The sequence below is a fragment of the Corythoichthys intestinalis genome, chromosome 12 (assembly GCF_030265065.1).
Source record: "Corythoichthys intestinalis isolate RoL2023-P3 chromosome 12, ASM3026506v1, whole genome shotgun sequence".
NCBI classification, from domain to species: domain Eukaryota; kingdom Metazoa; phylum Chordata; class Actinopteri; order Syngnathiformes; family Syngnathidae; genus Corythoichthys; species Corythoichthys intestinalis.
In genome coordinates, this window is record NC_080406.1 from 25,364,333 (window position 1) to 25,375,860 (window position 11,528).

An 11,528-nucleotide genomic window follows, 5' to 3' on the forward strand; every position below is an offset into this window, starting at 1 on the left:
TAATTGTGCTGTTCTGAATTCTCTTAAATTTTTTGCGCTCTTGCGTGCAAGCGATTGACACGTTAAAATAAACGTAACCGGGCCTAATGTGGATTTAAAAAAAAAAAAAAAAAAAAAAAAATATATATATATATATATATATATATATATATATATATATATATATATATAAATAGAGATATGCATACATATTTATATATAATTATCCATTCAATTTGTGATGAAGTCATCCACTGCCCACACTGTCTTATGTGTTTGATGGAGATGTAAACGGAAAAAGAGAGATAAAAGCTTACCTTGTGAACGAGTCGCCTCCAAATGTTGGGCATTCGAGGAGAATTCATCAAAAATAAATGGTGGCATTTTAAAAAAAGCCAAATCCAGTTTGGTTGAGTATAAGTGAGCACCAGCCGAGGCAAAGAAGCGGCTGCTTTATGGGCGTGGCTCAGAGTCGCCTCAACACGCGCTCGCCTTTCCCATTGGCCGAAAGCTTCCGCTTTCCCCAAAATCGCTTCCCGATTGGCCCCGTGCGCTCGGCGAGTTCCACTTCAAAACAAGACGCTCGCTTCGACTAAAAGTAGTGCCGGGAGACTGGGGCCAGAACAGAATCCGTGTTGACCCGAGTCACAACACGGAGGCTCTGGATCACTCCGGTTCCGAGCAAGTCTGAGATCGCCTCCCATTTTCCCCACCTACAGGATTCAACTTGGATATGGCTACCTCCATTCTTGGGGTGAGTTGTTTTCAGAGTGGCACTTGAGACAACTTTTGCGCTGTAGTTATTATGGGACTGTGGGAGAAGTGAATATTATCGGATGTTTAAGTCATGGCGCTTTTTTGTTTCGTCCCTATTAGGAAGAGCCTCGGTTTGGAACGACACCTTTAGCTATGCTGGCCGCAACCTGCAACAAGATTGGAAACACGAGCCCCCTCACTACTTTGCCCGACTCCAGCGCCTTCTCCAAAGGGGGATTTCACCCGTGGAAGAGATCCACGTCAAGTTGCAACTCTGGTTCGGCTCTCCCCGGCTTCACGGTGGCGACCAGCCGCGCTCCCACGGGACTAGCGCCGACGAGCGGCGCCGGCAACAGCGCCTTCTGCCTGGCCTCCAGCGCCTCCCCGACGTCGGCCGCATTCTCCAGCGAGTACAGCGGCTTGTTCACCAACGGCGGCAGCGTGTCAAGCCAGGAGTCCGGCCAGTCGGCCTTCATCTCCAAGGTGCACACCTCCGCCGCCGAGAGCCTGTATCCGAGGGTGGGCATGGCGCACCCGTACGAGTCGTGGTACAAGTCCGGCTTCCACTCCACCATCTCCGGCGAGGTGGCCAACGGCGCATCCTCCTGGTGGGACGTGCATACCAATCCTGGCTCGTGGCTCGACGTCCAGAACCCTGCGGGCCCGCTGCAGGGCTCTCTGCACTCCAGCACCCCGCAGGCCATCCACTCACAGCTGAGCGGGTATAACGCGGATTTCTCCTCGCTCACCCACTCGGCCTTCAGCTCCACGGGGATCAGCCCCACCGCATCCCACCTGCTCACCACCGGCCAGCACCTGTTGGCCCAGGACGGCTTCAAAACGGTGCTGCCCGCGTACACGGACACCTCCGCGGCAGCTGCAGCGGCGGCCAACGCCATGATCTCCGGGGGCGGCTCGGGGATCAGCGGCTCTTCGCGGTCGTCGCGGCGGTACTCCGGCCGGGCGACGTGCGACTGCCCGAACTGCCAGGAGGCCGAGCGACTCGGACCGGCCGGGGCCAGCCTCCGGAGGAAGGGACTGCACAGCTGCCACATCCCGGGCTGCGGCAAAGTGTACGGCAAGACGTCGCACCTTAAGGCGCACCTGAGATGGCACACCGGCGAAAGGCCATTCGTGTGCAACTGGCTCTTCTGCGGCAAGCGCTTCACGCGCTCCGACGAGCTCCAGAGACACCTGAGGACCCACACCGGCGAGAAGCGCTTCGCGTGCCCGGTGTGCAACAAGCGCTTCATGCGTAGCGACCACCTGAGCAAGCACATCAAGACGCACACGGCCGGAGGTGGCGGTAAGAAGGGCAGCGACAGCGACACTGACACCAGCAATCTGGAGACGCCGAGGTCCGAGTCCCCGGACCTTATTTTGGAAGGGGTCAACCCCAGGATCACGGTTAAGGAACAGTCCCCTCACGACGAGCCCTGATGGGGGAAAACAAGCACCCTCGATTCCGAACTGCATCACACGGGTCTTATTTAATAAGGGAATATTTCACGAAAAAACAAACTAATCTCACCTCCAGACGCTTCAGCAGTATTTAATTGTGAGGAGGAACCTGTTGAATTTGGACAATGTGAGTTGCATCTTGTATATGACTAACGAACACGTGTTCATTTCATGTTCTACTGTTATTAAGCTTGGATCGTTTTCATTCGTGTTGCTTCTATCCTGAACGTCAGGGAGTTTACTTTTCGATGCACTTTGTGGATATTCTATGTATACGTGCAAAGCTTTCTTCAAAGTTTCGTTTGATTTTTTTTTTAATTCTATTTTGTTGAAGCTAAAAAAATCTATATATAAATGTTTACCTGTATAAATTCTCACGTATAAGACTTTCATTTTAAAAGTAATTAAAAACACATTAAAAGGCTTTTATTGTGTGACATAGAATTTGACATCGATATTTGGACGTTTATTTTTGGGGAGACTATTTTTCCCAGCAGAATAAATCATTGCCTAATGTGGCGTAAAAAAGGCATTTCATGGCCAAATGCAAATGCTGTTAAACGCTATCAATTATGACAGCCCCTTGTGTTTTGTATTGGGGATTAAGGGTTCGTGCGTTCACTTTCTAATTCATTGCAGAGCTTTTGTTGATTATTCGTTATCCAGGGGGGATTGACGAATTATCCTAATAATATAATCAATTTTTATTGATTAAAAACAACTTTCTACCACCAAAATAAAACGAAATAAACAAATTCAATTTTTTTCCCGCAGAAATTTTCAAGGCTCGTTTGTCAGCAAAGCGTTTTAGGAAAGGGCCTATTTAACCAAAACCAGTGTGCGGAAGCAGATTAAAAGCTAGTGGTCAAATACAACAAGAAAAACAGACCACAACTAAATTCTGAGCGATTTTATACTCAATTGCAATTAAAATGACTAAAATATTTTACAGTTGTACAATTCGGGATTTAACAGGTGTCAAAAATTCGAATTGAAGTAAATATTCCAATCTCCTCGAGCTTAATGAAGGTAAAAAAAAAAATAAAAAAAAAATCAAACCATTCTAATTCCATTTGCAGCATTTTTCTGCGCAAGTGTTTCTTCCATTGTGTTTAATTTTTTTTTTTTTTTTTAATCCATGTTTCTCAACTGGGGGTAAAAAGGGAATCAATTCCAATGATGAGTTTGAAGAATATTTATTTAATAAGTACAATAAAGTTGTAGAATATCATTACCTTGTTCTTTCCTTTGGAAAGACCAAGGTAATGAGAATATCATACAGACACAATATACCCGTCGTTTAACACAGGGAACACAATTTATCCTAAATTCTAGTTTGTGTTTTTGACGGATTAAAATCTCTATTATCGTTTGCAAAAAAAAAAAAAAAAAAACTGAAAACCTATAGTAGCCTATGACATAATTTCTAGAGACCATGTAATACATAAAGTGTGTATGATTTTGTCACCTGTAACGTGTAGCGGACGGGCACTCAATAGATGATATTTTGTGCATTGTCTCTCTCTACTGGTGGGGAAAGGAAAAACATGCTTGTTTAGACTCGCCAAAGAAAACTGTATTTTTGTCAGCGTGTTCTCCGGCTTCCAACACGACTTCTGCTTCGACTTCGTTCCTTCCTCTTCCTCTCAGCGTCTTCTCTGTGATGGCGTTGTCTGGCTCTCTCGCCGCTGCGGCTTCGCTCTGGTCGCCTCTCTCGACCTCCCTCCGGGTTCTCCTTCTTCTTGGTCCTCTCCTCCTCCGGGCTGTTATCCCGGCAGGATGCCTTCTTCTTCTTCTTCTTGCTCTTCTGTCTCTTCAAGTTGTCGTCGGAGTCGCTGGAGCTGCTGGTAGAGTCGTCGTCGCTGCTGCCGCTGCTTGAACTGTCGCTGCTCTCCCGCTTTTTCTTGTGCTTTCTTTTGCTCTTTTTCTTTTCCTTTTTGCTCTTCTTCTTCTTAGAGTTCTGCTTTTCCAGACGATCCAGTTTTCTGTTGATCAATCACATATGTTGACAAGACCACCAAATTAGGCATATCTGTGTAAATCGTATCAGAATTTGGCTTCTGTGTGACATGGTGAGAGGTATTAATTCAAATGATATGCTTATTATAATTGTGGATTTTTTTTGCGGTGGTGAGGAACTACACTTTATTTGTAAGTCATATGGAAAGCAAAACATTGATCACAAACCTCTCTGGAGGATTTGTTCCATCTAAAAATATAGGGACATTTTAAAAAATATTATTGCACAGTGATCTCTCAGTTATCGCTCTTAGTGGGGATCAGAACTGACCACGTAAAGTTAAAAACGATAAGTAGTGTCACCCCCCTATTTTTAACATACTTTAGTGTAAATATATGTAATATCTATTAGTGTGTATATAAAACCATATAAAAGCATGTTATTACAAAATGGAAGAATAGTTTGAAACGTGTAAAAATATAAATAGCGTACATAAAATAATGTATAAATAATACATACTGTAATTTCGCTCACTCATATGATATATGTGTGCGTGTGGGGGGTGTAAGTGTACATACATAGATAGATGTAAATAAAGTGTACATATGTTTTTAGAACTGTTTTATACTTATAACGAGATACGTAACTCAAATCTGCGATGCACTGAGGGTGCAAAAGTGCGAGGGATCGCTGTATTTTTAGCAATGCTTTATAAATGAAGAGAAATGTCAATATTAAATTTATCCCAAATCTACTTTCCCGTCAACTTGCCCAACCAATGTTAAAAATGTATATAAACCATTGAAAAATACAGCACTACCTAGATAATAAGAAAATCACAACTGAATAGAATATATAATTTTTACCTGAGGAGCTTCTGTTTCTGCTTCGTTGTTAAAGATTTCAAAAACTCCACCTCTGGATCTTCCTCTTGGTCACTTGCAACAAATTCCTTAAAAAAAAAAAAAAAAAAAAAAAAGAATGGGAAAAAGAAAATACACGTTTTGAATTTAGTCAGAAAAATATAGAAGAACAAAAGCATAGAACTAAAATTGGGACCGGCCAAACAATCACTTTCTTTGAATTAAAAAAATATATCTTATCTTACTTTGCCATATTACCAAGTTTGAGGAAATATTTTTGTATGTTTTATTAATTTGATTGCCAGCAGTATACCTCCTAAATTCCAAATACACTGTATTGTCATTTAGTGCAGTAATTCTCAATTGTGGCAGCAGTACCACTAGTGGTCCATCGTCTCCCTCTGGTGGTACAACAAAGAATCACAGAATCTCATCTAAATAAATACACATGCCTCATATCCACTTACAGGTAAATGTTTTCAATTCCGCTTGGAACAATTAGAATTAGAATATTCCAACGATGTGTGTGTGCACAAGAGAGAAAATTACCTGCGCTGTATCACAAATGGTGGCGCTGCGATCAAGGACACATTTCTTCAGGGCAAAGCCACTGTTACGCATTTCGGCCATTAGCTCAGAGGGGTGCATGGAGGGACCTGTTAGTGCAAATCACAGCATCACAGCACTATTCAAGGCGAAACCTTGCCAGCCGCCGTCACCGGGGTGGAAATTTCGGGGGCGGCTTTGTTAACGGGACGACACGTCAAATCAATTTCCTCCACTTCTGACTGAGCAAATCATACAATATGCTCCTGCAAAGCGGCGGTTAAAGGGAAACGCAAAACACAATTGCTTTTTTTTCCCTTCTTCCATTAGAATACGGCAAAACTGAGCCGTTGTCCAAATTCTCCCAAGGTGACACATTCTCAGTCACTGACTGCTCAACAACAAATGTGCCGGAGGTGGTAAAAGGTGACAACTTTAAATCGTGAATCTTTTGTGCTGGACCTAAGCTCCACTCACCGAAATGTTGTCTGACAATATTATTATGTAAAGTGAATAAAAAGCAGCAAAGAGCAGTAAACAAACATAGTCCAAGTATACCTCCTGTTTCCTCTGAAACCACAGCACTGGCGTTGATGCCCGACAGTCCAAATAGAGGGCATTCTCTGTCCGTGTTCACATGACCCCATTTGTGGCATTTGATGCAGCGCACATTTCGCACCTTGATATGGAACACAAGTTGAAATTTATTCAATTAATTCTACTTACAAAAAACAACACACTTAAGTAAATAGAGAATTTAGGAATATATATCAAATGTAGTGTTTTCCCCAATCTGATCACATGATCGGGCCTATTGGGCCACTTTTCAGAGGATCGGAATCGAGTGAAAAGGATCGGGTTATGAATCTAAAAAAAAAAAAAACTATATAAATACACAGTTGTACCTCTACACTAGGGTTGGGCATCGACTGAAATTGAACAATTCCGGTTCCCATTACAAGTTTCGATTCCAGTTCCGAATGATTCCCGATTCCGATTCTTTTAAGACTCAGGGTCCAAAAAAATTGCATCGTTTATATTAAAGTCTTAACTTCTCAACGTTTTTTTAAATTAAATGAACATCTCACAGGGCTAATTATAACTTGTATATAAATATCAGTCTTTAAACTCGAGCAATTTTTTCCGCTCGGTGGTCAGGGCATCGAAACAAGGAATCGAAATTTAAAAATTCGAACAATTCCGGGAGTATCAGAGTGTTAGAACTGGTTCCCATCCATGCTCTATGCCCAACCCTACTCTACACACGAATTTAATTCGTTCCAGGACATAGTTCGAAAGTCCAAATGGTCGTATGTCAAGCAGGATTTCCCCATAAGAATGCAGTGGTACCTCGACATACGATCGCTTCGACACACAATCTTTTTGACATCTGACGAAAAATTTGACTCGCCATTTGTTTCTACATCTCACGAGATGCTCGAAATACAACGATTTATGGCAGTGCCGCAGTTTCTTTTTTTTCCCGCATGACAGACGCATGGCATATTTTCTTGTGAGCGAAATCAACAGGGGTTCCAAGACTGTTGGTGTAGGTGGTGAAAAAAAGGAAATCGGTGAGGCTTACCATTGAAATGAAGATGGAAATGATAGAAAAATATGAGCGTGGTGTGTGCATCCGTGAACTGGCTCGACAATACGGCTGTAGAATCTCTACATTCTCAACGGTCCTCCTCCGACCTCTGTTCACCAGTCCTTGTAAGTTAAGGTGACAATTATTATTGTTGTAACGTCGCCAAAATATCGCCAGCTTCGTCAGGTTTTTAATCATTTATTCAAAAACTTCAACAACATGCCAACTGTCCGCTGCAGCTGAACATGAAAAGTAAAAAGTCCTCTCTCACTCTGTCAAGTCAGCCACGCGGTGCGTTCAGGTACACCATGCAAAAACACATCCGTTCCAAATTAGAATCCGATTCGTTACATTGTTGAAGGTATTATCATTATTACATTATTATTCTGATTTTTATTCATAATTTTTTTGTTCTGCTCTGTGTAATTCCTATTTAGTACCAGCAGCATTTATTAAGGTTTTAGTGTAGGTTTTCGGGATGTGGAACAAATTAATGGAATTACCGTATTGGCCCGAATATAAGACGCATTGAAATAAGATTGAAAAAGAGGGGGTCGTTTTATATTCGCGGTCTAGACGTTATACCCATTCACGACGCTAGATGACGCCAGATATCATTGAAGCGATGTTCTGTTATGACAGATCTCAGCTACTCTCCCCATTCACGACTCTAGATGGCGCCAGATATCATTGAAGCGATGTTCTGTCATGACAGATCTCAGCTACTAGTTTAACCAGTTTGCATTATTTTATTGCAATATTTTTCCTTATTCAGATTTGTTTCAAGACTACAGTTAGTTAGACTTCACTTTGATGGTTAATGCAGTTATTCCAATTTTGTTGTTTTATCACAATAGATTGGTTTATTTACATTTCAATAACCAGAAGCCATTCATTTACGAATGTGATTGCACAGTTTACATATTTAAATGTTCAGATATTAAGATTTGAATGAGGCAAAATAACATGGTTTTTCTCTCAAATATATTGTAAAAAATTAATTTGGTGTTCAAAAAGTCTTTTTTCAAACTTGAGTCTTGAAAAAGAGGGGGTCGTCTTATAATCAGGGCCGTCTTATATCCGGGCCAATACGGTATAATGTATTCTTATGGGAAAATTCTGCTCGACATGCTACCATTTTGATTGACAAACAAAGTCCTCGAACGAATTAACTTCGTATGTAAACGTACCACTGTACATGATAATTTGATTAATTCGTTTCACAGCCCAAAACCTTCGCTAAATCCTTTATAAATATAAATTGGAAAAATGATCATAAATAGAAATTTTAAAAAAGTGTTTTTATAGTCACCTTAACTTATAGGGACTGGCGAACAGAGGTGGGATGAGACGGCGGGTGTTTGTGGATACGGTGAGCCGTGTTCTAATTTACAAATGCATTAAATAAGACACATGTAAAACAAATAAATTAAGAAAAGATAATAACAAAAGCGTTTTTATTGTCTCCTTAACTTACTGGAGAACAGAGGGTGGAGACAGCGGGTGTGTAGGAAGGTAGGTGGGGACCGATGAGACACGTCTAGCCAGTTCACCCACGACACAACACACTCATATGTTTCGATAATTTCCTTCTTAATTTCAATGGTAAGCGTCACCTTTTTTCTTTTTTCACCACCTGCACGATGCAGCAGCACTACGTTTCTTGAGACCTATGTTGATTTCTTTCACAAGAAAATCTCTGTGCGTCCGTCTAGCAGGAAAACAATGAACTTGTGACGCTGTCATAAATCGTCATATTTCGAGCATGTCATCATATGTAGAGAAAAATGACGAGTCAAATTTTACATCGGATGTCAAAAGACTCATATGTCACAGCGATTTATGTCGAAGTACCACTGCGTATGTATATACATACCGGTATACACTAACGGTCAAAAGTTTGGGGTCTAAGCGACCCTAAAATTTTGAACCGTAGTGTACATAATAAAAATCCCATATGATACACTATGGTTCAAAAGTTTGGGGTCGCTTTGACCTCAAACTTTTGAACGGTAGTGTACATATATATATATAAATTTCTTTTTTTAAGGGCTAAAAAGCAACAAAATAATCAAGAAATACAATGCCATTGTCAAGGGAAACAAACATATGTTTTATACTCTGCAACACTCAAAGAAAAAGCGTAAGAGGAAGTATTGTGAACGGTACAGTACTGGGAAATGTTTGGAACTTTAGTTCAAAGACAATATTTTTCAATATCGGATCAGGACTCAGTATCGGCAGATTCTTAAAATCAGGTGACTCGGACTCGGGTGCAAAAAATATGCAATCGGGATATCCCTAATCAAAGGATTAATGTCCTATTCTTGTTCACAATAAATGTTTGGGGTTTTTTTTCCATTTGGAAACAGAACATAAATTTAACCAAAAATTAACAAATTACCTGAATTCCAAAAGGCTGATCTCTGATATTCATGTCATCTTTAGCATATCTGCGAAAACAATAAAAATACTTGTGAAATAAAAATGAAGACTGTCACAAACTGTGCAACAAAAAAAGTTTTTACTTTTCTCTTGGAGCGCCCTTCTGCCATTCAAATTTGTACTCCTCTTCTCCCTCCTGAAAGAAAGATGGGATACAAATCAATGAGTTCAGCATGTAAATTATATATTAACTAGAGAAATGGAAGAAAGCACTTAAAAGTCTGTGACATTTACCTCTGCCTTTTCCTCTGCAGCAGGAACAAGGATTGAGGGGCAGAAGATAACAAGTATTAAGAATGCTCATAAAAGGCAAATTCTTACAAATATCCAGAACAAAAAGAAGTGTTTTATTTTTACTTCTGTTCACAAAATGTATTGGAAGATTTAGCCAGAAAAGATGAATTACCTTTTGATGCTCCTGGCGGAGCTTCATACATGAAATTGAGGCCATTTTTAACACGATCATCCCCCATCAACACCCTACAAATGTGGAAAGTACAATGAATTGTCAAATAATATTGGGTTAGGTAGGTTTAAATTCAACATTTAAACTACAGCACCATATTTGGAACTTATCCATTTTTTACTTCATCTGGTTAGTAAGCATATTAATATAAATCTGTCTTGTGTATAGCATTATACTGTACTGCATCACTATCTGTTGTGAAATTCCATGTACATAAATGTGAGTTAAGTTGTGAGAAAATGGTTTTTCTCCAGTTCCTGCAAGAATAAAAAAATTGTGTTTAACTGAACGGGCCCACTAAGTAAGTAAATTTATGAGTAGAATGAGAGTTGAGACCAGCACATCGATAGACACTTTTAGTTGTGTACAATCAGATCTTTATATGTAAAGTACACATGTACCTGTTGTTGTAGGTGTCCTGTTCCTTCAGGTAGGCCTGCATCAGGTCCTCCTGCTTTCTCTTCTCGAAAGTTAGTTTCTGCTCTGCTATCCATACCTAAACAAGGATAAGGAAGGACACACTTTGTAGCTTTTTTTTTGGTATTAAAATGTATGTAAAAAATAACTCAAACACTTTACACGGGGGAAAAAGGAGCTGAGATTTGACGGCAGAAGGCACAGATGACCTACATAAAATACAATTCCTATAACAGGATTACAGCTTTAAGATGAGCTATGCAGGAACAGATTCCAAATTGAATGAGTGAATTTGTAAGTAGCTTACAACATGATTATGATCAGTTTTGTGTACGTCCTTTTGTGAAATGTTTGTTTGGTGGCGAACACTGATATTTTTCTGTGCCTTAGATAAAAATATTTTTTAAAGAAAATGTTGGGAAGATTGGATTAAAGCACACGAAGTATAGTGAAATATTCTATATTATAAATCCATTTGGGACTTCTTTTAAATATAAAATGTTATACTGCCAAATGCTAGCTCCAACGCAAACTGAACGGATTACCTAAACTATGTTCCCGAAACGGTAACGTGTACTTACCTTTTTAATATTGGACTTCGACGCTGGATGAAAATCCTTTTTGCACATGAAGTTGGCAAAAGACTTCCCCATGGCTGATTATCAAAAACGTTAAATGAAGGTAAAACGAAATTTCGGCTAACACTCTTTAGCCTCGCCTTCACCGGAAGTAAACACACGGAAAGGAAATCTTTGATGCGTTCAATGGGTGTTGTATAAATCAGTCACTTGGAAAAACAAAACGTTCGTAAATATATACACCTTTTAATGCTACAAAATAAAAGTGCAGTTTGAACGTATCTTTTACACTCATCTTCGTGATGTACCTCAATCACAGTCACCATTATTTTTACCAAAGAATACATTTAATGCATCTACATGTATTAAGTACAGTAGTACAGGAGTGGTACTGCTCTTCATTGTAGTGCTAGTGATAGCTTTGCTGTTAAATCGCTAAAATCCGATGTACATGGAACGCACCACT

The 11,528-nt window shown here is 40.3% G+C and overlaps 2 protein-coding genes and 1 long non-coding RNA gene across 4 annotated transcripts in view; 1 reads left to right on the forward strand and 2 right to left on the reverse strand.

The window, feature by feature from the left end:
- LOC130926514 (uncharacterized) overlaps nucleotides 1-1,312 on the reverse strand; it is a 37,733-nt gene extending 36,421 nt beyond the window's left edge. The window contains exon 1 of the long non-coding RNA XR_009066233.1: nucleotides 297-1,312. This is a non-coding gene — a long non-coding RNA (uncharacterized LOC130926514). The remainder of the gene's footprint in view (nucleotides 1-296) is intronic.
- On the forward strand, nucleotides 572-2,517 carry sp9 (sp9 transcription factor). The gene is made up of 2 exons (XM_057851430.1): nucleotides 572-733; nucleotides 856-2,517. The coding sequence occupies exons 1-2, from the start codon at nucleotides 713-715 to the stop codon at nucleotides 2,173-2,175; spliced, it is 1,341 nt and encodes a 446-aa protein (XP_057707413.1). The 5' UTR covers nucleotides 572-712; the 3' UTR covers nucleotides 2,176-2,517.
- Nucleotides 2,518-3,376: 859 nt separating this feature from the next.
- Nucleotides 3,377-11,354, reverse strand: cir1 (corepressor interacting with RBPJ, CIR1). Of its 2 annotated transcripts, XR_009066232.1 has the most exons (11): nucleotides 11,066-11,354; nucleotides 10,469-10,563; nucleotides 10,008-10,081; nucleotides 9,836-9,849; nucleotides 9,685-9,737; nucleotides 9,561-9,609; nucleotides 6,124-6,244; nucleotides 5,569-5,675; nucleotides 5,023-5,108; nucleotides 3,477-4,181; nucleotides 3,377-3,431 (listed from the first exon to the last, which is right to left on the reverse strand). XR_009066232.1 is itself a non-coding variant. In XM_057851433.1 (10 exons), the coding sequence occupies exons 1-10, from the start codon at nucleotides 11,135-11,137 to the stop codon at nucleotides 3,782-3,784; spliced, it is 1,071 nt and encodes a 356-aa protein (XP_057707416.1). In that variant the 5' UTR covers nucleotides 11,138-11,354; the 3' UTR covers nucleotides 3,377-3,781. The 2 variants fall into 2 exon arrangements, 1 of the variants encoding a protein (XP_057707416.1); XM_057851433.1 differs by having other exon boundaries at nucleotides 3,377-4,181.
- Nucleotides 11,355-11,528: the final 174 nt, after the last annotated feature.

Coding starts and splice junctions, on each gene's coding strand:
- sp9 (XM_057851430.1), top strand. CDS start 713: ATGGCTACCTCCATTCTTGGG. Junction 734..855: donor TGGCTACCTCCATTCTTGGG/GTGAGTTGTTTT, acceptor CGTCCCTATTAG/GAAGAGCCTCGGTTTGGAAC.
- cir1 (XM_057851433.1), bottom strand. CDS start 11,137: ATGGGGAAGTCTTTTGCCAACTTCATGTGCAAAAAGGATTTTCATCCA. Junction 9,610..9,684: donor AAGGGCGCTCCAAGAGAAAA/GTAAAAACTTTT, acceptor TTGTTTTCGCAG/ATATGCTAAAGATGACATGA. Junction 5,109..5,568: donor CCATTTGTGATACAGCGCAG/GTAATTTTCTCT, acceptor TTTTTTTTTAAG/GAATTTGTTGCAAGTGACCA.